Raw genomic sequence first — 25608 nt, 5'->3', positions numbered from 1 at the left:
CATTCCACTTCCAAGGACTCAGAAACTATATGTGGAGACCTAAAGCAGTAAGGCATTCTTACGTGCTGCATACCCCCAGTAGCATGTGTACACTCTGACACATTTTTATGCACAATACACTTCAGTAACATCACTGACTTTACTGACTGAGGGTTCAATTCTCCAAACGGGTAACTACACCAGGTTACACCCGTGAGAGACTCCTAACACCGCCCTAAGTGGATCTAGAGAAGAAGAAAGGAGGGAAATGTAAGAAGCTGTGTGAATATTACAGTAATATTTACACCTCTCTCTCTATCTATCTTCCTCTCTCTCTCCCCCGCTTGTCTGGTGTTATGTTTGTAGTTGGGGAGGCGGCAGCAGGGAAGGCCTCTCGGAGCTTAGCTCAGCACATCCCTGGTCAGAGCAGCGTGGAGGGCATGCGGGCAGCAGCTGGCGGCGCAGTGGGAGAACTGGCTCGAGCTCGGATCGCTCTGGACGAGAGAGGACAGAGACTCGGGGAACTGGAGGAGAGGACAGCCCTCATGATGACCAGCGCGGAAACCTTCTCCAAACACGCTCATGAGGTACAGCAGAGCTGCTTTACACTAGAAAACATCCCAGATGTATCCAGCTGTGTTACTGTACAGCTGTGTGTGTGTTCAAATTAACCTTAACCCTGAGAAGATTGTAATACATTGGCCTTATCACTTTGAGATCACTGGTTCAGTCCCAGGTGCTGTCTCAGCCGTCCAACGTAGCTGATGCTGATCTGGGCAGTTTGTACAATGAAAAATACCAAATCTTACCTATTGTTGCTTTAAAGTTGGAAGAAATTCTCCAAAATCTCATAATCCACTAAATTCTGTTGGAAGTTTGTGTGTTTTCTGGAGACACTACAGTGACTGTATTCTAAGGTAAGTTTCCTAAACCAGGGTTCCTCAATATGGAGCCATTGACCACTTGTGGTCCATGAAGACAGGCCGGCCCTCAGGATATGTGAAATGTTTTGTGACACCCGCTGGCAGAAAAGAGAATTGCCACCTTTAAATGCTGGAGCTTAAGGGAAGAAGCAGGGTAGCAGTAGGATGTCACAGTGATAAAATGACAGGCACTCGGTGCTTCTAGTGTTAAAAATAATCAAGTTCATCTCACTTTTCTGCTTGTTCAATATCTTTAAAGATTTTCGGTGACTGAACTGAAATGGGCTTGATATATTTTAAGAAATTCATTAAGTAATACATTAAGTAAATAATAATTAAGTAAAACATTTTAAATAAAAAGTTGAGATTTGTTTTACTCTGGACCGTTAAGTCTTAGCTTAAGTCTAAGCATTTATAATATGTGAAATTTGCCTTGTCTTGCGCAGCACTTTAAATGACACTTGCTGTCTTTAAACATGCTCTGTAAAAAATGTTTTCTTGTCTTGTACGTTGTGTTTTGGAGGCTGTTACACTGATCAGTTCGGTGACCAGTTATATATCAGCTCCAGACCAGCATGCTTATACAGATGTGCTTGTTTTCTCATGTTCCCCCACAGCTGATGCTGAAATGCAAGGACAAGAAGTGGTATCAGTTTTAGAAGAGGCCTCTGGACAAAGGCTAATTCTGCCCTCAGGCCACAAGGAGGCGCTACTCTGGGACATGGACCTTCACTCTTGAGTAAAGAGGTTTGACTGAGGGACGGAGGGACTCTCTCTCTCTCTCTCTCTCTCTCTCCCTCTCTTCCTCTCCCTCTGTGGGCTACGTGTACAGGACTAAAGACACGTCTCAGTGGGAACGGCTCACAGACAGCGATGGACATGAACCGATAGAGTGTTAGTGTTGAGGAGTGGGGGAAAGGGAGGGCTACTCCTCTCAGAGGCTGTGGATTAGAGCATCTTCTTTGTTGGGTTTTTGGGGGGGGTATTCTCCCAGAAAGTGAAAGACAGTGAACCGGCTCTTGGCTGTGTGTAGATACTCTGAGCGTTAAGAAAATCCAACAAGACTGCATGAAACAACATGGATGACCTATAAATAAAAAAATATACAAAAATAACACATAAAAAACTGCCATATTCAACAGCAGCATGTTACTTTAAAAGGGAAAATTAAAGAATAACATACTTTTATTTAATAATATAAGCCAGTACCAGAAACTTATAACAAAAATATAATAAAACTTTATATTTTTTGAAATAGCGATAAAATATAAATAAAAAGAAAGCTGTATACCTGCATTGCTACAAGGCCAAAATATTGTTTTTATTTATATATTTATTTAAACATTTACCCATTTATTTAATCATGCCATGCTACCACACTGTTTCTTTCAATACTGTATTATTTTAAAAGTACCCACCACTGTCGTCTTCACACCAGGAATTCACACCATGTTCCACCCTTGTATTCGGAAAGTCTGCGAAAAAAAGGCGCTACTTCAGAAAGTACTCAATGTTTTAGGAACTACAAGCTGACGCATAAATGTCCCAACGTCCCTCGAGCGACAGCTTTGTTACTGATCGAACCAATCGAGTTACTTCACCCTCTCCTAGAAACGTTTGTGAATAAAAAAATAAATAAAACACAACATGGTTTTAGACGTATAACAATAAGCGAGAAGTGAACTGTATTTTGGCAATATGTGCCGAGTGTACGTCTACGTGGTCTTACTTGGGTGTGTTTCTATTCATGGAGCCAGTGTAATAATTACATGTGCCATATTCTAGACATGGGTGAAGTATCTTTCCTGTAAACTAGCGATGAACTTCTTATTCTGTCCGTGATTGATATTTTGAGCTGTTACCTGTAGATGAGAACTAGCCTAACTTCCTTTCGGACGGTTAGCCTGGTCGTTCGTGTCCGTCACAGTTTCGCTGAAGTTTGTACATTTTAAAAACAAAACAAAACAAAAAAAAAGACCTGTGAGGAATTCCTCTCTTTATTTTTCGAACAATAGCTCTCAGCTGGCCTGTTAACGTCATTTGGTTTTCTGGCGTTTTCTGCTGCTTAACAGAAGTTCAGTGTTCAGAAGATGTGTGGAGGAACATCTGCCAAATCCATGAAGCTTGAATGAGTCGTAGAATGAATTTGAAGTTTACATCACATCAGATGATTGTTCACCTGTGTCTTCTGGTTGTTATTTAAATGGAAAAATGGAGGAGGAGCACTAGATGAATTTTAATATCCTTCGAGTGCTAACATGTAATGCGTGGAGTATTTGAACCCAGGGGAGATTTTGTGTGAGTGTGAGTGGATTGTATTTCTGAGTGTAGAATTGAGTTTGATCGGCTTAAATTTTCGTTTGTGCTTGTGCTGAAACACTACAACTCCCATAATCCCCACCACATTTTCTGCACTTTCTGTTTTGTAAATATAGAAGGGACTACACATTACTGCACACGCTGTCACAGCCAAAACAGGAACTAAACTCACTCCATTTCAAAGCTTTATTTACAGAAATGGCTTTGGAGAAAAATCTAAATTACACAATATTACGCTTAGCTAGGATTTAGTCAATTAGCCGAGACATGTTTATTGTCCAAGTTTAGCTTAGTGCTGAAGCTACAATGCTAACATGACTAACAGGCTTGCATGCTAACATAGATTTTCTACAAATATATCCTCAAAACTTCTTTCAATCCATTCCGACCAACTCCAGGTGTTTATTACGGCTGCTCAAAATTGGTAATATGATATATTATGACATAATGTAAATTATAAAAATGAACAAAACTCCAGCATTTTATATCATGGATGTTGATATTCACAGTCAAACATAGCATATGAAAAACACCCAGACAGGGGAAAAAATAATAACAGCATCTCCTTGATGTTAAGAGAATATACATTTCAGAATAAAAATTAAGGGAAAATAAAGAAATTAACACACACATTTGTTCATAACTTGGTTATAACAGCTTTGTAAAAAAATACATCCCTTAAACAATTTCTGGAACACTACAAAATGTACTGCATACTACTCTTTATAATATATTTTAAAGGTGTCGTAAAGACACTGTTTTGTTAGCTGGGAAATTGCTGTCACAATGTCTATGATTTAAACATTTTTTGTTATGTTATTTCTACCTAAAATCATGTCTAAAATGTAGTAAAATTTAGCTTTATTAGATTGTAGTTCACAGTTAAACACAGTGTGCGTGAACATACTGAACATCTGGTCATGACTAGGGGAAGTTTTAGCACTTGGTTGTTTTCCGTATTTGTGGAAACAGTTTGGGTGACTAGCATTTGTTAGCATTGTTAGCATAGCGCTAGTATTAAATTAAAAAAGTAAAATCTGGACATTAAATATGTCTTGACTATTTGTCTACATCTGGACAAGTAGAAATTGTAAATTAGATTTTAAACCCTTCTTTTACAAAGAATGGCCAGCCAAAAGATCTAGCATGGCTAACAAAATAGGAGCTGCCGTGTATTAACGCTAACACTAAGGCTGAACTGTCCCTTGTTTGTGTTCCCTCTGGAGTGGTAATCAGCTCCAAACTTCACAGAACAGATAAGTGTAACCAAGTGTGAACAGCCACGAGATTCACACCAATTCAGCACTGAGGCTAAGTGGCCGGAAGAATGTGTAAACGTCCGATAACCAATTCCAGAGAGTCTTATTTCATGTTGATCATTGCGTTTGTCTCAGCAGCAGAGAAAATAATTATAATTACAGGGTGTATTGTTTCTATGTTCTCAGCTTTTATACTAAAAATGTACAGTTGAACTTGAGGAGACTTGGGAGAGAAACATAATAGCCTATAAAGAAATTACTGACAAATGTGATTTCCTCTATAAATGTTGTACCTGTTGAGAGATGGTAACCGTCCAACATCCTGAATGGAGTTCTGTGGTTCCCTCCCTTTAAGCCCCCAAACTCTGAGCCGCTGGACTCTTCAGAAAAGGCAGCAACGTCGGTCTTGTTTAAATGGATACTACCACCTTTTGTTCTTATCGATATTACAGTAGTGTTATAGAGATTACTGGAATTTAAAAGAAATCATTAAACAAATGTTGATGCTAATCAAGTTGAAATAAACATTGATTGATGTACACATGAAAATGAGTCTCATTTTTTCCTTTTGTACGTTCACATAGAACCAGGATATTTGTGTTATCTACTGTCTGAAATGTATAAACAAGAACGCAAAGTGTCTTTGTTGCGCAGCTCTGAATAACACCCCCTAGCGGAACAGTCTCTAAATGTGAGCTACTTAGCACTAAAAAAAATCTTGTAGCATTTAAATGTTATCACCATGTCAGCATTATGCTTCAAACAACACTGTCAGAAAATGTGTCACTGTGGTGGTACCCTCAAGGGTACATATATGTACCTGTAATTAGAGAATATAATTGTACCTTATTCTATTATATTTGTAGATTTTAAAATTGTGTTGATTTCATAGACTCCATTTCATCTCCAGGACTTTTATTATGTTTTATTTGAGACACTTAAATAATGAAAAATTAAGGTACATTTACACTGTTTGTACCTTTAGTGACCAATAATGTACCTCTGCTGTACCTTTTTTTCTAAGAGTGAAGTTAGGAATGTACACAAAATTATGTAGGGATGTAAGTTTCTAAGGTGGGGTGTGCGCTATTTGCTGAACAGAACTTTTAATCACTGCGTCATCTGTTTTGAGGTAAACTCACCATATTAAATCAAAGTAGAACCAATCACATGATCACTGTAGGAGGAACTGCATACAAAACCTGGCAGATGAACACAATACTCTGAATTGGGACAGGACTGATAAATTACCTTGTACATTGTGTGTCTATCATAATAAAGCTGGGGTAGGTAATTTTGAAGAAAGTAAGAAGTGTATGCTTCTTTATAAATCCAGCCTTAATAGTCCTATCCCTCCCTTCAGACCTTCCAAAGCCACTCCTCCAAAACACACAAATGTGACTGCCGGGCTACAGCAGGAGGAGTCCCAGACTGAGAGAGTGTTCAAGAGTGAAAAGTGAGTAGACAGGTTATGATGCGGACGCTCCATTCAAGGACATTCAGTCTGTATGAATAAAATTATTGTTAAAGTTGTCTACAATCCTAGTGCTGCTAAACATGATTATTTTACTCTGTTTTGGAACAGATATTGATCTCTATTTTGGTTGTAAAGGGTATATAAAAATAGAACCAAAAATACTCTAAAATAATGTATCTACTTCCGCTTTAAAATAGTGTCAAATTTAGAATACAGGGGGTCCTCAACTTACGACGTTGATCCGTTCTCTACGTCGCGTCCTAAACCAATTTTCGGTGTAAGTCAGAACATACGTACATACTGTACGTAAATAACATACTGTAAGCACTTATCCTATCCTAACACCTATCCTCCTCGGTCCCGAGCCGCGTAACCGTGTATTCTTCCGCCGCGCACACCACACACGAAGTTCGCGTTACGACATTTACGAAGCAAAACCACTTAAGTCGAAACAAGGCTTAATACAGTAAATGGGAGATGTGTCGTAACCACGAAACATCATAAGTCGGGACTGACGTAACCCGAGGACCTCCTGTATTTGGAACACCTTGACCTGTCACAATAATTATTTTGTTGGCTTATCGCACAATATATGGATATTGCCTCAATAATTGTTACTGACCATATTGCCAATTGTGTTAACTGGTGTGCTTGTAGAATAAATGTCACCTTAACTGTTCTCTGTCTCTCTGTTCTAGAGCCATTTTGTGTATTTGTTATTGTTTTGTTTGTATTTTTTTAAACAGTGATTATGTTTATTTAAGTCTGTATATTCTTATTAACTTTATTGCTAAAATGATTTTAAAAGTGTATAATTGCATTAATGTTGCTATTATATAATTCAGTGGAATAAAATGTCATTAACAGAACAATACCTTTTATCACAACTGAAAAATATATCGTTCGGAACACCACTTCAAAATGTCCCACACACTAAATAACTAGTGCACTTGAAAGATTGGGAACACAGCCCCAGTTTTTCCACAGCTGTGGTATTTTCTCCCACCCGTAATACGACAGATATATGAACTTGGAGGCGGGATTTTGCGGAAAACTGGTGGGAAAACATAACTCTTGAATAAACCGGCTACAGGACTGAAATTCAAGTTCAGTACTAGTATTTATGGCTAATCGAAATTAGCCTGTCTTCTTATGCTAATAAACCAGTCTTCATCTCTTTAGGGGGCCGTTTAAACGTGTATTTTAAGACTTTTCAAGTAAGAGATGTTGCAGAAACCTCTCTCTGGTCTCTGTGCTCTGATTTTCTGGATCAGTCTTTCAGATGGAGTGGGGGCTAACGCTCCTAATGCTGATAAAACTTTAATTTGGGGACTCGGGCTCGAGCCTAATGCCGTCCTCCCGGCCAGGTTCTTCTTTATCCAAGCTGTGGACGAGTCCGGGAAAAAGTAGGTAACTTTAGCTCAAAGCTAACTAACCGTTACCGAAGACTAAACTGACTTCTTAATGAGAATGTGCCATTCCACCTTAAATGGCTTTATTAAATAGCAAGACAGTTAAAGTTATGAATCCTCAGACACCGAATCCTGAAGTTGACTCCTTGTGGGAATTGTCTGTTCCACTTTATCACCTTACCAACAACACTGTGCAGCCGTTAACGTTCTTGCGAATTTTGTTTCCACCTTAAATGGTAACGTTAACGTGCTGCTGCGGCGTCTCAAACTGCGGACAGTTAAATTATTGTTGGTATTTTCCATTCCACCTTAAAACGTGACTGAATGGTGCATGATTCATCACAGTGACTCCTCGGGCACCGGTGTCCTGTACGTTTAGTTGACTCCTTGTGAGGAGTATACTTTCCACCTTAAATGCTGCAACCGTTACTTAATCGAGCCCTAACGCGCCTGAATGTAACTGCTTCTTCTTTGTAATTCCATGGTGTGAATGGAATGTTCTCCAGAATGTTCACGTTAATTGCTGCACCGTCGATATTTAAAGTGGAAGGAAAGAGTCAGTCCTCAACTATATAAGGATGAAAAATGCAATGTTGTCATTTAAAGCTTTTTTTCCCAAGGTGCCAGTTTTAGTACACGGTTCCCGAGGCGTCAGAATATTTACAACTGCTAAATTCAACGTAAATTAATGTGGAGCTTGATCTTCGTAAAAAAATAAAAATTCAGCTTGGCAAACAGTGACTTTGGCTTTGAAATGAAAGTATGAAAACTAATGACGTGAATAATAATTATTTTTAATTATTAATCTTTAAATTAGAATGTTAATATTCATGTTGAAGCGCTCCCATTGGCCAACATTCTTGCCCATATATGGAATTCCATGTTTGGCAGGATTTGTCTATGGCTAAACTGAATGTCAGCAGATTGCTGCCCTGGGGTAAATAATATGTCCCAAACCCATTTTTATTTATTTATTTATTTGTTTGCACTTTTTAGCTTGACGTCTTCACCTGGAGAGAACACGTTTGAAGTGAAAATTTCATCTCCGTCAGAGCCATTCTCCAGGATATGGGTTCAGGTGTTGGATCGTCAGGACGGCTCTTTCCTGGTGCGCTATCGCATGTACGCCAGCTACCCTGATCTGAACATTAAGGTTCTGCTGAAGAATAAACACGTGGCCAAGTCTCCATACATTCTCAAAGGTCAACTTCTTTTATTTTTATTAGTGTTCTGGTTTTTACATTTGTGTTACTGATTATGAAAGATGATGTACCCAAAACAATATTTGGTTTTGGATTTATTTGGTACTTGTGCTTTAAGACTGATATCTAGGGCTCTCCCTAGAGCTCCAGAGGGTAATTTATTTTTACAGCTCTGTGCTGAATTTAAAAGGGACATATTATGCAAAGCTCACTTTTTTTCATGTTTTTGTACTTCCACTTTGGTCTCTACTGCTCCTATAAACACTCCAAGCTTAGGGAGAAAAAACGTCCATCCGTTTTATGTTGAAAGTTTTTGGTGTCAGGAATCATATGCTTCTACAAGCTGTTTGGACAGAGGATACCTTATTGTAACGTCACACTAGGGAAATTTGCAAAAACTACCCTGGTATTTGCGAAGGTGTTTGTGCAGGCAAAGCCGGCCCCACAAATTAACGAAGGCCCCCTCAATTCATGTTAGGGAGAGACTGAGCTGCGGAAGGGACTCCATAAGACTGAGCTGCAGGAACAGCGGTGAGGTAAACCTGTTACGGTTCTTCTCGAGGTTTCATTGTTAATAAATAATAGTCTACGTACATAGCCACGGGAATATATTTAGAGGTGTCGTGCACTGCACAACTGCTCTCTACGAACTTAAAAGCCTCGCAGTGCCACAGTGTCAGGAAACTAACTTTGAAGCGGAAAAGTGAACATATACTGATGTTTTTATACTGTCTAGTGTTCGTTTAAACTTCCCCAAACAAACCAGTGCAGTCTAAAAATTGCTTACTATTTCATAACCCCTTTAAAATTAATTAATTCATTCATTATCTGTAACCCTTATCCAGTTCAGGGTCACGGTGGGTCCAGAGCCTACCTGGAATCATTGGGCGCAAGGCGGGAATACACCCTGGAGGGGGCGCCAGTCTTTTACAGGGCAACACACACACATTCACTCACACACTCACACCTATGGACACTTTTGAGTCGCCAGTCCACCTACCAACGTGTGTTTTTGAACTGTGGGAGAAAACCAGAGTACCCAGAGGAAACCCACGCGGACACAGGGAGAACACACCAAACCACACAGACAATCACCCGGAGCGGAAATCAAACCCACAACCTCCAGGCCCCTGGAGCTGTGTGACTGCGACACTACCCTGCCACCGTGCCGCCCCCACTTTAAAATTGATATAGTTATTTCTAAGTGCTAAGTTCAGTTCTTCGAAATTTCAATTCCACATTAAATGATGCCGCTGTATTCACACAATTTCACCAACACCAGCATATTTTAAGGTTTCGTCAAACATTCAGGGTCGAACACATGGGCTTGGACAGCACCTCTGTTTTCTGTCATTTTCACATGTGGAAAACTCTTAGCGATGGGGCGTGATCAGCAACAGCTTACTTGCATAAATGGCTTATTCTGAAAGGTACTGAAACTAGCAACAATAGAGCTGGTGAGATCTCTTTATGTGAGATTGATTTTGTGCAAAGAACTTTTTGAACATGTTTTGTATAGCCCATAGACCTATTAAAACGTGTTTAAAAGAGGTATAATATGTCCTTTTTAAGGCGGATGAGGGGGTGGGAGGGGGTTGGCTTCCTTCACCAAAGGTTACATAGTGCAGTGTCTGCAGTGCTGAACCTGGAGTAGCAATGACAAGCTCTATTCTCCTTATTACAGCTCAGTGAAGAATCACAATGATTCTGAAACTGTAACTACAATGTGGAAACACTGCCTAGAAATACTACCACATCATAAGCCTGCATAACCCAGGATTGAGGACATGTAGTCAAGACTGTACCATCACATCATATATGTCTCTCCTCCTTTCTCTCTCTAGGTCCAGTGTACCATGAGTCATGCGACTGTCCAGAGTCCAGTGGTGCATTATGGGAAACGCACATGCACTGTCCCCATTCCTTTGCTCAGATCCAGCGTGATCTCTCAGTTTTTCCCAGAGTGGACCTGGAGCGAAATTCCCAGGAGATTCCTGAGCGTTTTGGCCAGAGACAGAGCCTCTGCCATTACACCATCAAAAACAACCTGGTACGAGTGGAGCGTGGGGAACTTTAAAGAGCCCAATCATGTAGCACAGCATGTTTTTCACATTAAAAAAATAAACAAGGATACAGAGTGTCACTGATGTGAGGTAAAACAGCATTTAACCCCCTGAATTTGAGTGAGTGAATGAGCACCCCCTTGTGGAGCAGTCCCTCATGGAGGAGCCATGAGGTGGCTTCTATATAAAAATTGTGTAGTATAGAGATACTGCACCATTTAATGATCATTTAATGATGTCACAAAAACAAGCCAATTCGTTATGAATGTATAGAGTTCTTAAGCGCAGATGGCTTTCTGAACAAGATGGTGGTAGCAGAATACACTAATCATTGCTCTCTATCTGCAGAACACCTTCTATCTCCGTTTTTGGGGTTTCATTATTTATTTTGCTTTTTCAACCACAAACCTTTAGGAATGAGACCAGATTTGCTTGGAATCAAATGTTTGTACACCTACTTCTTCTGATATAATTTAATTTTTTCCACAGGTTTACATTAAAACATATGGTGAGCATGTGGGCTTCAGGATATTCATGGATGCATTTCTTCTCTCTCTCGCTCGCAAAGTGAGTAACACTTCACCATCCAAAGATCTAATTACGACTTAACTACATCCTGTATAAATATGCACAAACTCTAATGTGCTGTCACTCTTCTACCCTCCTTATCAGATCAGTCACTAGGAGGCAGTAGGACACTGACACATTGTAAACTGCTCTGTTTATAAACAGTGGTTCTGTATGGTACCTTTTAACATGACTATGACTTGAAACAATAGGGAAGACCCTGTTGGTGCTGGCTACACCCATTTTAAAAATATGGTTTATGGTGTTTACTATCATTAGTGATGTGAAATGACATTAGGAAATTGTTCAAATAATCAGCATCAAAGAGATGGGAATATTTGACCAATATTTCAAAGTATATTTATTTATTTATCTATCTATCTGTTTAATAATTTGTTATTGTTATTTACCCCTCTATAACTATAGAGTAATAAGTATTGCAGATACGTTTTTGAATCCTAAACCAGAGCAGTCAGGCCCTATATCTAAGTTCTTTGGTTTTATTTTGTATGCTTTTATTCCTGATCCTCATTCATAAGTGATCATTCAGTCCAATTGATTATTTGATGCTTGACTGCATTGCAGATGAACTCAGTCTGAGTTTAAAAAGAGGCTGAGTGAGGATTCCATGTGTTTGACCCTTCCATCGATGTCATTCAGTGTTCACAGACTTTAACGCTAATCCTTAGGTTAAGCTTCCAGATGTTGAGTTCTTTGTGAATTTGGGCGACTGGCCTCTGGAGAAGAGGAGAACCTCTGAGAACCTGCACCCAATCTTCTCCTGGTGTGGCTCCAATGACACGCGAGACATTGTAATGCCGACTTACGACCTGACGGAGTCTGTGCTGGAGACTATGGGCAGGTATTAAATTATTATTTTCTGCAAAATAGACCTGTAAAAACATCTTTTTCTCATAATTCTTCATCTCCTGAAGATGCTCTTGCACTTTAAACTTAAACCTGTGAACTTACAAATGTGGGCCTATACCTTCTTTACGGTATTATAATAACTCTATAACATAATGCTTAGTTGCGCAACTGTACGTTAGTTTAGTTTTATATTTGTTCATTTAATTCTGCGTAATATTTTCTATGATAGGGCGGCACGGTGGCGCAGCAGGTAGTGTCCCAGTCACACAGCTCCAGGGATCTGGAGGTTGTGGGTTCAAGTCCCGCTCCGGGTGACTGTCTGTGAGGAGTTTGGTGTGTTCTCCCTGTGTCTGTGGGGGTTTCCTCTGGGTATTGCGGGTTTCTCCCACAGTCCAAAAACACACGTTGGTAGGTGGATTGGTGACTCAAAAGTGTCCGTAGGTGTGAGTGAATGTGTGTGTCTGTGTTGCCCTGTGAAGGACTGGCGCCCCCTCCAGGGTGTATTCCCGCCTTGCGCCCAATGATTCCAGGTAGGCTCTGGACCCACCACGACCCTGAACTGGATAAGCGCTTACAGACAATGAATGAATGAATTTTCTATGAGAGTTTTATAGCACTTTTATAGCATTTCATTTACTTTTGTACATTTAAGGCATTTGACATACACTCTTATCCAGAGTGACTTACAAAGTTACTGGTATTACAGGTAGGCCAATGCAGTGTTAGGAGTCTTACCCAAGGTTGCCCAGACATTTTTTTTTTTTTTCAAACCCAGGTCTCTCACATGGGAGTCAATGGTGTTACCACTGTACCACACCAACCATTTCATATGTATACGCAGACTGGCATATGTATGATGTTTATATGTTCCTGTGCACTAATATCACTCATCCACACTCTTTAACTCCTTTCACATGGCATCTATTGTTGCTTTTCCCATGCATGGTCCTGTTACCTTTAATCAGGTTCTTTTTTTAGTACCTGCTCTTTTCGAAGTAAGGAATTATGATTATAATACCGTTATACAGACATCTAGTGCCCTTGATGTGTCAGATTATGTGCTAAACTTATTTTAAAAATGCCAGGAGGACCCCCTCAGTGTGTTCAGGAACGACAGAGCAGTTTGGTTCTTTATCTTACTTCACTCGTACAGTAAGAACGAAGAACGCAGAGGGAGTTCCTGCTAATCCTCCTCTGTGTTCCTGCAGGGTGAGTTTGGACATGCTGTCTGTTCAGGGCAACACCGGCCCTCCGTGGGAGGAGAAGAATGAAACAGGGTTCTGGAGAGGGAGGGACAGCAGGAGAGAGAGGCTGGAGCTGGTGAAACTGGGGCGATCCAACCCCACTCTGTTGGACACTGCCTTCACCAACTTCTTCTTCTTCAAACACGACGAAAGCCTGTACGGACCACTCGTCAAACACGTCTCCTTCTTCGACTTCTTCAAGGTCAGGGGATGAGTGTGTGGGGGGATGGGCACTGAGGATGGAATGGGAAGATGTAGAGAGGTGGGTTCATGTGTGGCGAAGGATGGATGTAATTTTAAATTGATGGGGTGGTGGGCTGGAAGTATAGATGGATTTATTTGTGGATGGGTTGGTAGAGAGATGGATGAATGGATAAATGTGTATATATAGCTGTTTATCTGATGATTGCTGAGATGGATGGGTGGATGGATGAATGAGTTGTATAGAACATGGAGAGATGGGTTGTGAAGATGAACAGATGGACTGAAGAACACACATATTTGTATTGTCCTAACCCTCTGTGAGAGAGAGACTGTTCACAGCTTTACACTCTCTTTAATAAGTTTATTTGAGGCTTGTTTTAAAAACAGACAGTGTAGGAGGGGCAGTCTAACATGCCACCGCAAATCATTCCATAGTCTGGGGTGCCATAACTGCAAAAGCCTAATGTCCACTGTGCCTCAACCTAAATTTAGGGACAATCAGAAGACGCTGATCAACAGATCTGAGTGACCTTCATGGAACATACGGTTGTACCAGCTCAGGGAGATAGATGAGAACTAGCCTATTCAAATCAGTCATTCATAAACAAACAGTAAGATCTTAAAATCTATCCAAAAACTTAAAGTGAGCTATTAAAGTGAAGGTAGTATAGGAGAAATAATCGCTGTTATTATTTGTAAAATAAAAGCATCGGCCCAATGCCAATAATACATTTAAAAAGCAATTATCTGGCAATGTAACTCTAATATCATGCATCGCTTAATGTTTGTATCTGTCTGCTCCTCTTCAGTATAAATACCAGATAAACGTAGATGGAACGGTGGCGGCGTATCGGATGCCGTATCTCCTGGCTGGAGACAGTGTGGTGCTGAAGCAGGACTCTGTCTACTATGAACATTTCTACAGTCAGCTCGAGCCCTGGGTCCACTACATCCCCTTTAAAGCTGACCTCAGTGACCTGCTGGAAAAGATTCAGTGGGCCAAGGACCACGATGAAGAGGTACAAGTGTATACAACAATGCAGCATATATTGTATATTGTTATACTAATAAACCACAGACATGTATGTTAGAATCACTACAACAAACACTTTAACTAACACCACTACCCTACAGTTACTCAGTCTTGGTAAATATATATATATATATATATATATATATATATATATATAAAACGTAATTACTTTTTTAAGGCACAGGTACAGTGGAACCTCTACCTACCAACTTGATCCATTCCGTGACCCGGTTCGTAAGTGGAAAATTCGTTTCTCGAGTCAATTTTCCCCATTTAAAATAATGGAAAAGCAATTAATGCGTTCCAGCCCCCACCCCGAAAGTCACCCTTTTTAAACTGGTATATGTTTACAACACACTCAAATTTGTGAAAAAAAAATACATGTAGCGTTACTAAAAATAAAAGAGAAATACAGTGGTAACAGTTATAAAAAAGAAATAATAAAGTTTTAAGTGGTTACACATCGCTACCTTGAAGACGTGACGACTGGCTGGAGGAGTAACACAGGCACTGGCTGTATGACGGGAGGTGGGGGGTGGGTGGAATAACGGAGAGTAGGCGGTGAATGTGGGGAGACGAAGCGTAGATACGGCTTAACTTAGCACGAATTTCGATGTCTGCTATTTACACTAATGCTAAATTGCTAAAGCTACAATTTGCTTCTTAAAAGCTCACTCAAGTCTGGGCACGCTGGGAGACTCGCCTATTGGGGTCAGTGGCCATTTCCAGCCGCCGGCTCAGCTGAGGCTCGGGTTCGTTTCTAGAATCGTGGTTCATTGGTGGAGGCAAAAAATATTCAAATGCCCGTTTCGTATCTTGGAAAGTTTGTTAGTAGAGGTTCCACTGTATATATTTTATATTTGTGTGGAAAAAGCTTTAATGTTCTCTACAGTATTACACTATGTTGTGTTTTTAATAAATCGTGAGTAAGTCTAACTTTCCTAAATCTAAATCTTTCCTTGTTTTGTTTTGAATTAAGGGCAACTTCATACCCTTGTTTTACAGAAACAAACAAACAAAACATTTTATTCTCATCTCATTTCTTCCTAGTCCAGATTTAGGGTCACTGTGGCAGCAGTCTGGAAGCCTGGAAGGCCAGATGTTCCAAATGTCACAGTGCTAGCTAAACATTCTCTTCCATGTTTCTTTAATGTCTTACTCATTTGAGGTCTTTTCTCTCTCCTTCAGGCCAGAAGAATCGCACAGAACGGTCAGAGGTTTGCTCGCGTTCATCTGATGGGAGACCAGATATTCTGCTACTACTTCAAACTCTTCCAGGTGAGGATTCATCCTTCATCCTGTTGTTTTAATTTCTGGACATTTTTCTTCCCTCTCCCCTTATCACTGATTGTATCTAACTATATCTAATCTTTTATCTGCACCCATCCATTTTTATGTGAACAAACCCAAGGACACAGTAGACCGAGGTTAATTAACGCAAAGTCATGTCCTGACACGACACACACCGGCGCACACACTCGCACGTACACACTTAGCCACGTTAAACCACAGCTAAATCGTTGCTATTGAGGAGTGTGTCTCCAGAGATACTTGGTTATTTTTAAAAGATCAGAGCAGCAGTAGTTCTAATTTTATGCAGCCTTTCATAAATTTAAAATCTGTACTCATTGAAGCATTTTGCAAAGAGATTTTGTTAGTAGAATTGGTAAATATTGCACTGAGACTCAATTTAAGGATCTAAAATTAATAGATTATGGACTTAAACCTCAGCTGGACATAGGGAGCAGTAACCGACAGATACAGAGCCTAAGTGAGTAGTCCATGAAGGCTGAGAAACCCAGTAGAGGGCCGTACATGGGCAGGATCTGTGCTGTCACATGCGGTAAGGTGTTGTGTCCAAGACAACACAGTCATTTTCATAGTAGAAATTAAAAAATACAAAGCTAACAGAATCACATCAGTGTGGGTAGATTTGTTACAGTCATTTACCAGTGGAAAAGCTAAATGATTGTGTTATAAATGAACTGGCAGCACAAATAGAGGCTAGAAACCACAGCAAACAAATAAGTAAACAAACAAGAATCAACACTTCAAGCTCAAATTTCTAAAACATTATTATTATTATTTTCCTAGATTATTGCTGATTGTTTTGATCCCTGTGTTTATTTGCAGTGTCCATGAGTTCTGACCTTGAGTCTTTCTCAGCCTCATTAAATTCTGGCATGTTGTGTTCATTGTGTTTCCAAGTGCAAAAGTGGCATGTTTCAGCGTTTTTTTTTTTTTAGTCTGTTCCTGTCTTCATTTCAGTGTGTACTAACTCTATTAACATGTCCAAAGGTTATAACACATTAAAGTGTAGAATGGATGACACTGCAAATAATTTAAAATGATGATACAAATGAGTTTGGGTCGTTTCAGAAAGCAGAGAATTTATTCACAGTCTTGAACACGTGCCACACTCCCTCTCCACACAAAACAAATCATATTTTGGTTATTTCCAGATCGTTTGATCAGCTCAGTAGGTAAAAATCTGCCTCTGCTTTTTTTTTTCCTTGCCTTCAGAACGGCTCAAGCAGTGTGGCATTAAGAATGTTCTACTTAGGAGTGCTTTATGATACTCTATAACCACAAAACTGTGCACATTAATCTTTAAACTCCCATTCTGGCCTCAAAGCACTTTTCAGTTATAAAACACGATGTACTTTCGAGGTGCAGAGGTCATGAACACTGTGGCTACTTCTTAAAATTTGAGTCTTTTTGTTCGAAGCAGTTTCTGCGTGGACATTGGAATTAATCTCAGTTTAATGAGCTTTTACGTCAAGACATTTCTGACCATTTCTCTCTGACCGTTTTTCTTGTAAACGTTCACAGAGCATAAAGGACACATTGTCTCCTCAAATGAAAGTGTGGTGTCACTATAAAAGCAGTTTGTTTACATACAACATTCAGCCATAACAATATAACCACTTTTATGTTTCTACACTCATCGACTTCTTCATGCAGGAGTATGCAAAGCTGCTGGTGACGGAGCCCAAGGTTCGTGATGGTATGGAGCTGGTAGAGCAGCCCAAAGACGATCTGTTCCCCTGTTACTGCCACAGAAACAAGGTTTGTGTGTCTCACAGTCATGAAATGATGAGTATCAGGTTAAATACACATCTGAATGTAAAATGTATGAACCTCCCTGGTGATGGCAAAGGTCCCCAAAAAGAGATTTTTGACAGTACTTGGGGCATGGGAGTGAAGGAACAGCACTTTATCCTCCCTCAACATCTGCAGCTGAGGTGCCCTTGAGCAAGACACCTAACCTCTAACTGCTCGCCAGGTGCTGAGATCAGCTACTCTGATTTTTGTGCATGTGTCTGTGTGTGTGTTCACTGCCACAGATGGGTTAAATACGGGGTCCAGACTCGGTACTGTACTGCTGTGCAGCATCATAATGAAATAAAGCCACATTTCACATTGAAAATTTTGTCAAGAAACAGCTCTAGATTAGATCAGGATTAATGCCTGCTAAACAGAGAGTGAAGGAAGTGACAATTTACCATCACATATCGCTCCAGTAATAAACTGTCTTCATTAAGCATTAGATTATTTTACACGCCACACATAAACTACTTAACCTAGACCTTCTGAAATGACTTTATTGTCTTTTTTATTTTCTTACGACCTTCAGGTCTAGCAACTTGCTTTTGATCTCGTTGCACAAACGCTGCGTAACCCTTTATAGTCCATTATTTGACAAACCCGTGACTTTCTGTATAACCACAGTTTATCTGAATTATAAAAATGCCACGTATTGAGTCATTTTTACACTTTTTTTTTTCTTTTTAGGTCAGAGACGAGCTCTGAGAGTCTTTCTGTGGGATCCTAAAACAGCTGCCGTATTTTTTTTTTTTTTCTTTTTCAGACGAAACTGTGTCCTAAAACTTACCATAATGCACATCTGACCAGTCCCTGCAAGCACTTTCTTATCTCCGTTTGTATTATTTATAAAATATGACCTTTTTTAATCTTGAAATTAAATGTACTACATTCCAAATTTTCTTTGTGGATTTCTGGAAAAACTTTGGCCAAAAACCATGAGCAAACAGAAAGATATCAGTATAAAATAGTTATGAATACACGGCTGATGCCTAATGCATTTCGTGCATTTGAAATGTGTTCGTATTCACCACAGTCACATTACCTTCGAATCTGATTTTACCTCAGAGCAGTAAAATGAGCCAGAGTGTACCTTTACAGCTGAGAGACATAACTTTCAGATAATAATAATAATAATAATAATAATAGGGCAAATACTAGCATGAAATACAAATAAAACACAAAACTAGAGAAACCATGTTAAATAATTAATACTTTAGTGTACTGCATAATCTAATTTTGGCTTCATAGTGTATACAACATACAGTTTGGTTACCATCAGTACTTGTGGAGAATGTATGGTGTAATGCTGCTAGATTAGAGTCAAGACTTTAGTCTGAAATAGTAATTTATTTAAATCAATGCATGACAAATGTGAGGGCACTCCACAAGTGTAGATTCTCTGGTGCTTTCTGAAGTAAATTAAATACTGTATTTGAGTCAGATTCTTTCTCTACAACAGCGTTTTCACAGTAAAGTGTGGAATTAAATACTGGATTTTGAGAAATAGGTAGCCTTTCCCTTTAAGCAGCAGGTTTCGCTCCTCGTCGCTAGATGGCGGTGTAGAGTCGACGTCCACTGCGAGCTTGGTGAAGATGATGGAGGTGAGTGAGAGAAAAGTGGTTTAAGTTACAAACGCATGAATTTGGATTTGTTTGTCTTCACAACTTTATTTTTAAACACTTTGAAGCTCTGTTGTTCTCTGTGATGAGATTTTCCTCAAAGACTTTGGTTAAAATGTACATTACATGTCTCTAAAGTACTAATACACATTTCATCACTTTAGAACTATCAGAACCTGGGGGGGGGGGTTCCTCAGTTAGCCAGTTAACTTAAGCCTGAATTTGAGGACTGTCCAATAGAAATCTTCCTCACCTCTGTTCCTATTGGACAGGCTTGAAGTTGAGTTTAAGTTAACAGGCTAAACTGAGAGATCTTGTTTTGTGGAATACCTCCCAGGTCTGTGACCATATTATTATTTACACTGGTCAGCCATAACATTATGGCCACCTTGTTTCTCAATTCTCTGTCTATTCTCTCAGTTCCACTGAACATAAAAGAGCACTTTTTAGTTCTGCAGTTATAGACTGTAGAACATGTGTTGTTCTGCATACTTTGTTAACCACCTTGTTTTCTAATGCTCAGGACCCCCACAGAGCAGGTATGGTTCACAGCGCTGAAGTGACTGGAGTGTTAGTGACTGTTGTACTGTTGTGCGGATAAGACAGCTATGCTGCTGGAGTTTTTAAACCCCTCAGTGTCACTGCAGCGCTGAGAATGATCCTCCACCCAAATCATACCAGCTCTGTGGGGGTCCTGAGCATTGTGTAGGATGAAAGTGGGCTACAATCTGTAACTGTAGAACTACAAAGTGCTCCTATAAGATCTGTGGAGTTGAGAGTTGGGCTCTTAATTTGGGTTGACCAGTGTTGAGAAACACCTGAAACATCTCGTTTTGTCTTTCCATAGGAGACCGTGACCATTCCTTTTGGGACAAAAGTTCTAGACGGGGTTTTGACGGTTCCTCATACAGAGATCATAGAGACGGGAGTCATCCTCACCCACGGAGCCGGAGGGGACATGAACTTAAAGGCTCTGAGGTCTCTGTCTGAATACTTTGGCTCTGCCGGGGTCCTGAGCCTCCGGTTCACCTGCAAAAGCCTCAACCTCAGCTACAGAGTCCGGGCCTTTCGGGCGGCAGCTGTGAGTGGACTGGTATTGTCTAAGAAATATCAGTATATCGATATGTCTGTATAATATACACATCTCACAGCATTGCCTCATTATCTGAAAGCGTGCTTTCAGATAATGAGGCAAATTCAGCTTCATCAAATACATACAGCCAAAGTATTCTTTACCACCAATCAGGCTGAATTTGACTCCATATTTATTATTCCACCTTAAATGGTGGAACAACCTTTAATGTAGAACAACATGTTCAAAAAAGCTTCATCAAGTACATTCAATTTAACAAAGTAAACGTATACCCCGTCTAGGTATATACCTGGTGTGTGTACACCAGGAATATATCACATTTTGGTGAGCAAAACTTGTTTACGTTTTACGTTTACAGCATTACATTTTAAGCTGAATATATGCTTTATGTTTGGGTTAAGGTTAGAGTTACGTTTTTGGTACTGATGGAAAAATAAATGGCAAGTCTCAACAAAATGAAGGGACGTCTGAGAAATATCCCCACCATTCAAAGATACAAGATTTTGTGTATTTGACGTGGCTGTTATTTTAAAGGCTAAGCACCAACTCTATGAAAGTGTCAAACAAATAAATACAGTGGGATTTGAGTTCCTAACTTGTGTTTATTGATAGTCAGAAAACATGTTATTTCTTACTAATTCAAGGAATATGGTTTAAAAGACCATTGGTCTGCAATTATTGGACCGCAATAATTCAATGTACAGTGGGACATCTGTGAACAAATGGCCCAAAGATCCCAAAATATCCAGAAAATGGACTAAATTTGTCAACTTTAAACGGGCACTTTGGAAAGGACCATCCGCTCACTCCGTTATCTGTAGCTCATTTCACTGGCGCTTTTCCAACAATATGGGCATGTAAGGACACCAACGAAAGGTGTTCAAGAGCCTCTGTAACATGGAGGTAAACAGGGTAAGGACACTCACTTCGCCTGTTTTAGTTGGTGTTAGTTAACGGTAGCTTGACTCGCTAAACTCGGTGGCTCAGATTATACTCGGCTACGTAGCTGCATTACGGAGGTTTATAGTGTCGGATGAATTCGAGTTCGACTTCGATCACATTTACAAGAATAACGGTACCTCTAAATTTGAGTTTAGCTTATTGCTAGGCTATTGTCATGAATAATGTTGGTTATTCAGCTAGATACTGTCATAACGGTGTTTTACCGCGGCGTTGTTCAGCTGTTGTCCACCAGTGACGTCACGGTTGCGTTCAAGAATTTCCGTAGCGAGCTCGGGTTTTTCCGTCAATTTAATAAAATTGTCAGTTTTAAAGCAAAATAAGCTGCTATTTTCATTTTAATTCATACTTATATCTGTCAGTAACTAAGATAATGTGAAATATTCATGGAGGTCCATTAAGTGGTGCTTAGCCTTTAAGGATGGCCCAATCTAACACTAGATGTACATGTTTTGTTGGAGTTTCAAATAACAACTAAAACTAAACCCTCCCCTCTGTCACACCTGACTTTAGTGATGATTTTCTGAGCTTCAGTCTCTGATCCTCTCTCTTCTCTGGAGTCTAAACGGGTATTGAGCACTGATACAATTATGACAAGACTGAAGCAGAGGACACAGTACAGTCTCAGTCAGTGCCTTCTAGGTTACTGATGCTCAGCATTCTTATTTTTTATAGGATTTCTTGAAAAGCCTGGAGAGGTTTGAGCTGAGTAATGTTTTTCTTGCCGGTAAGTGATCGGTCAATGTTTTACAGCAGGGAAGTGGTCTCCACGCACCTGCAGTTTTAAAGTGCAATCAGTAATATTCACCACTAAAAAGTAGCAGTAAATGTTTATGAAAATGGTAATTTATTATTTTTACCAGTTGTTTATATAGTGCAGCTCACACGTGAATAAAAATCGAATCGCTTTGTCGTACCCGAGTGAAGCCGATTATGTTCCCTGGAGAGGGTCCCCCACATGGCCATGTAAAAAATAGATTTATTCCAGTCTCTGACATATCCAGGTCATAACTGTTTTACTCCCACCTGTGCTTTAAAGTGCTTTATTTCCTCTTGACTAAGGGTTACTTAGATAGGCCTCAGATGTCCACTTACCAAATCTCCGCAGACGAGTGAGACACAAGACTATATTTTTTTCAGTCCATTCATCTTTAAACGAATATTATAAAACGGTTAGTATTGGCCTTAAAAACAGCGTTGTAAAATAAATCAATAAGCCACGAGAGGCCGTGCTTTATGCCGTCATGCTGCTTAGCAACAGTGCTCGCCATTAACGTATGTGTGTGTGGTGGAGGAATACTTTATTGTGGATGTTTGTTTATAAATAAATAAATACGTTTATGAATTGAACATTTGCGTATTTTATTGTATTTTATATTGACCACCATTTTATAAAAGCAATAAGCCACTCAAGAACGTACATTACTGCGATTTTATCACTGGCAATGTTGGTTTTGGCACAGCGCAAAACAGTTTTTATTGTTGGTTTAGCCATATACTGTGTGTACTGTACACAGTGAAACGAAATGACAGGAACAAGCTGTTCCAATAAAATAACTGACCTATACAAGACTACACAAAGTCCACGAGTGCAAACATGTGCAACAATGGAATACATTCATTCATTAATTATCTGTAACCCTTATCCAATTCAGGGTCGCGGTGGGTCCAGAGCCTACCTGGAATCATTGGGCGCAAGGCAGGAATACACCCTGGAGGGGGCGCCAGTCCTTCACAGGGCATGGAATACATTATACAGTAAATTTTAGCGAGGGGAGACGGTGCTGTTTCGGCATGTGACAATTCATAGTGGGAGTAATATATGTGAAATCAAGTGCGGGCATGGGTCGACAAACTCACAGCTGGGCAGGGATGCACAGATAAGGGAATTGTACCATTTTATATTAGAGACAAATACCATGTACCATTTATTTGCATAACATTTTAGATTTCAATTTAGTTGTGTCCAAACATTAAAAGGTAAGGAGTCTCCAGAGAAATTTTATAGCCACATTTAGTTCACTACCTGGTCCTCACAGAGACTGTTCACCATTTTAAAATCTTTTTTTTAAATGACAAATTAAATAAAATAGTAGTTCTACACAAAATAAAAATAATAAATAAACTTGGAGTCTTTTTAAACACAAAGGAATACTAGCGTATCTTCAGCAGTGTAACTATTCAGTGACGTTCTCATGGAAAAAGTTTACAAGCTCCAAGATTTTATCAGACCTTAACACAGAGGAGATCACACTGAAATAAGACGTGTAGTGAGGAGAGTTGTTTCCCACACTGATGTTTTGTCTGTAATGAATTGCATTACAGTCCAGCTGAGAACCACTGCTCAGACATAACACAGTTTAAGCTTGGACATTATATTCCATCCTGAAAATAAGGTAGATCAAACACCAGCATGCTTGTGTACTCCCAGACTTAATCATTCTGACTGTTTTCTCACAGGTCGCTCGATGGGGGCTCGAGCCGCGGTGGCTTTGGGCCGACAGTTGTGCGCTGAAGAAGAGGGACTCCTTAAAGGCATTGTGTGTGTTTCCTTCCCTCTGCATCCTCCTGGACAAACACACACTCATGTTAAACGCAGTGAAGACCTCAGAGCCTTGTCCAAAGTCCCTGTGCTCTTGGTGTCCGGGACAGTGGACAACATGTGTGAACGAGTGAGTGAGGGTTTTTAAAAACTGAATTTTTACAAATGTCTTACTCTTTAAATGACTGTACCCAACAGAACAAACACTTTGTGTTGGTCGTCCTGTAATCATTCATCCGTGGATACAGGATACTGCCCACAGGACCCCGTTGAGCTAAGCTCAGTCCAGCAGTGACACTGATGGGTTTAAACTCCAACAGCACTGCTGTGTCTGATCCACTCGTACCTGCACAACACACACTAACACACCACCACCAAGTCAGTGACACGCCACCCTAATCATACCTGCTCTGTGGGGTCCTGAGCATTGAAGAACAGGGTTAAAAGGGGACAGGCAAAGTATGAAGAGTAACAGATGGACTACAATCTGTAATTGTAGAACTACAAGGTGCATCTATACTGCCAGTGGAGCCACCTTCTGAAGCAAGGAGGCTAGGACAAACAAATAGGAGACCTACATTTGGAGTAATCTGGTAACGTACACACCTCGTTCTTGTTCTTCTTCAGAAACTCCTAGAGGGTGTATTGGAGCAGACGCAGAGCTCCAGCTATGTTCACTGGGTGGAAGGAGCTAATCACGGCCTGGGGGTGAAAGGACGGAGCGAGGAGTCTGTTCTGGACGAAGTCAACTCACAGATATTCACTTGGATCAAGGACCATGTCTGAGGCTTTTTCCCTGATTCCCGTGAAGGGTGTGTTCTGTCTTGCATCAGGTGATTCCGGGTAGGATCCGGACCCACCGCAACCCTCGACTGGACCAAGTGGTTATAACAGATTAATAAATGTTAGATATGTAGTAATATTTATTGACTGTACAAGGTTTTTTTTTTTTTTTGTCCAATTGTAATTCAAGTTCTACTGCACTTTTGTCATATTATGTGTGTTGAGGGAGCATGTTTGAAATGTGAATTGAAATTTTACATTACACAGAAAATCTTTACATGTTTACACCTAGTACACGTGCAAAGATCTTGAATCTATTTTTCTAAATAAAGTTTTTAATATTAAACATTTTTGAAGTATTTTATTTGATCGAATAGTGGTGTGTCCTACTATATTAAATACAGCCTCTGCTCTTATGGGAAGGCTCTATACTAGATTCTGAAACATTGCTGTGAGGATTTGATGCCATTCAGCCACATGAACATCAGTGAGATCAAGGACCGAGGTTTTAATATTCGCACTGCACTCCCAGGTTGCCCCAAAAGCATTAAATGGACCTCCATCACAGCAGAGGACAGATTTTCATTACCACACACCCTGTGCTGGGAGAATTATACCCGTGTAGCTAAGTGTTAGCATTGCCAATATCATTCCATATATTTAAACGGACACTATACCAACTGTGTAGAGTGGAAATCACTCAAGTAGTCCCATCAACAGCACAGTGCAACAAATGACTGATTTTGTTAATGATCAAGTCTGTTGTGCTGAGTCAGAAGAGGACTGCTGGACTGGAGAAAGCTAATGCTAATCTCTGAAGCTTAAAAATGATAGGTGCTAGCTCATCTAGAAAGTTATCCAGTGAAGAGTTGGAGGAATTCCTAAAACCCATTATCTGCCAAAAATCTTTAACATTTTTTTTTTCATTTTAGCCACGTTTATATTTATATG

At 39.9% G+C, this 25608-nt stretch overlaps 3 protein-coding genes across 11 annotated transcripts in view; all 3 read left to right on the top strand.

Annotated features, from left to right (window-relative positions):
- The window catches only part of stxbp5l (syntaxin binding protein 5L), a 122469-nt gene extending 117454 nt beyond the window's left edge, over window positions 1-5015 (top strand). For all 8 annotated transcript variants that reach the window (XM_066686210.1, XM_066686205.1, XM_066686209.1 and 5 more), the window contains 2 exons: window positions 346-566; window positions 1520-5015. In XM_066686210.1, coding sequence (XP_066542307.1) covers window positions 346-566; window positions 1520-1561 — 263 coding nt within the window. In that variant the 3' untranslated portion in view covers window positions 1562-5015. The remainder of the gene's footprint in view (window positions 1-345; window positions 567-1519) is intronic.
- A 1921-nt stretch (window positions 5016-6936) lies between these two features.
- Window positions 6937-18512, top strand: poglut2 (protein O-glucosyltransferase 2). The gene is made up of 10 exons (XM_066640946.1): window positions 6937-7363; window positions 8366-8571; window positions 10416-10621; window positions 11124-11201; window positions 11891-12063; window positions 13280-13517; window positions 14329-14538; window positions 15741-15830; window positions 17517-17621; window positions 18348-18512. Exons 1-10 carry the CDS (start codon window positions 7182-7184, stop codon window positions 18363-18365), a joined length of 1506 nt encoding a protein of 501 aa, XP_066497043.1. The 5' UTR covers window positions 6937-7181; the 3' UTR covers window positions 18366-18512.
- Window positions 18513-18933: 421 nt separating this feature from the next.
- Window positions 18934-24915, top strand: tex30 (testis expressed 30). Of its 2 annotated transcripts, none has more exons than XM_066641185.1 (5): window positions 18934-19261; window positions 20127-20360; window positions 22008-22059; window positions 23793-24004; window positions 24502-24915. In XM_066641185.1, exons 1-5 carry the CDS (start codon window positions 19253-19255, stop codon window positions 24658-24660), a joined length of 666 nt encoding a protein of 221 aa, XP_066497282.1. In that variant the 5' UTR covers window positions 18934-19252; the 3' UTR covers window positions 24661-24915. The 2 variants fall into 2 exon arrangements, with proteins under 2 accessions (XP_066497282.1, XP_066497283.1); XM_066641186.1 differs by lacking the exon at window positions 18934-19261 and adding an exon at window positions 19267-19396.
- Window positions 24916-25608: the final 693 nt, after the last annotated feature.

Source organism: Hoplias malabaricus, chromosome 12, assembly GCF_029633855.1.
Source record: "Hoplias malabaricus isolate fHopMal1 chromosome 12, fHopMal1.hap1, whole genome shotgun sequence".
Lineage (NCBI taxonomy): Eukaryota > Metazoa > Chordata > Actinopteri > Characiformes > Erythrinidae > Hoplias > Hoplias malabaricus.
Note: the sequence above shows the minus strand (reverse complement) of the source record. Positions and strands in the feature narration are given on the sequence as shown.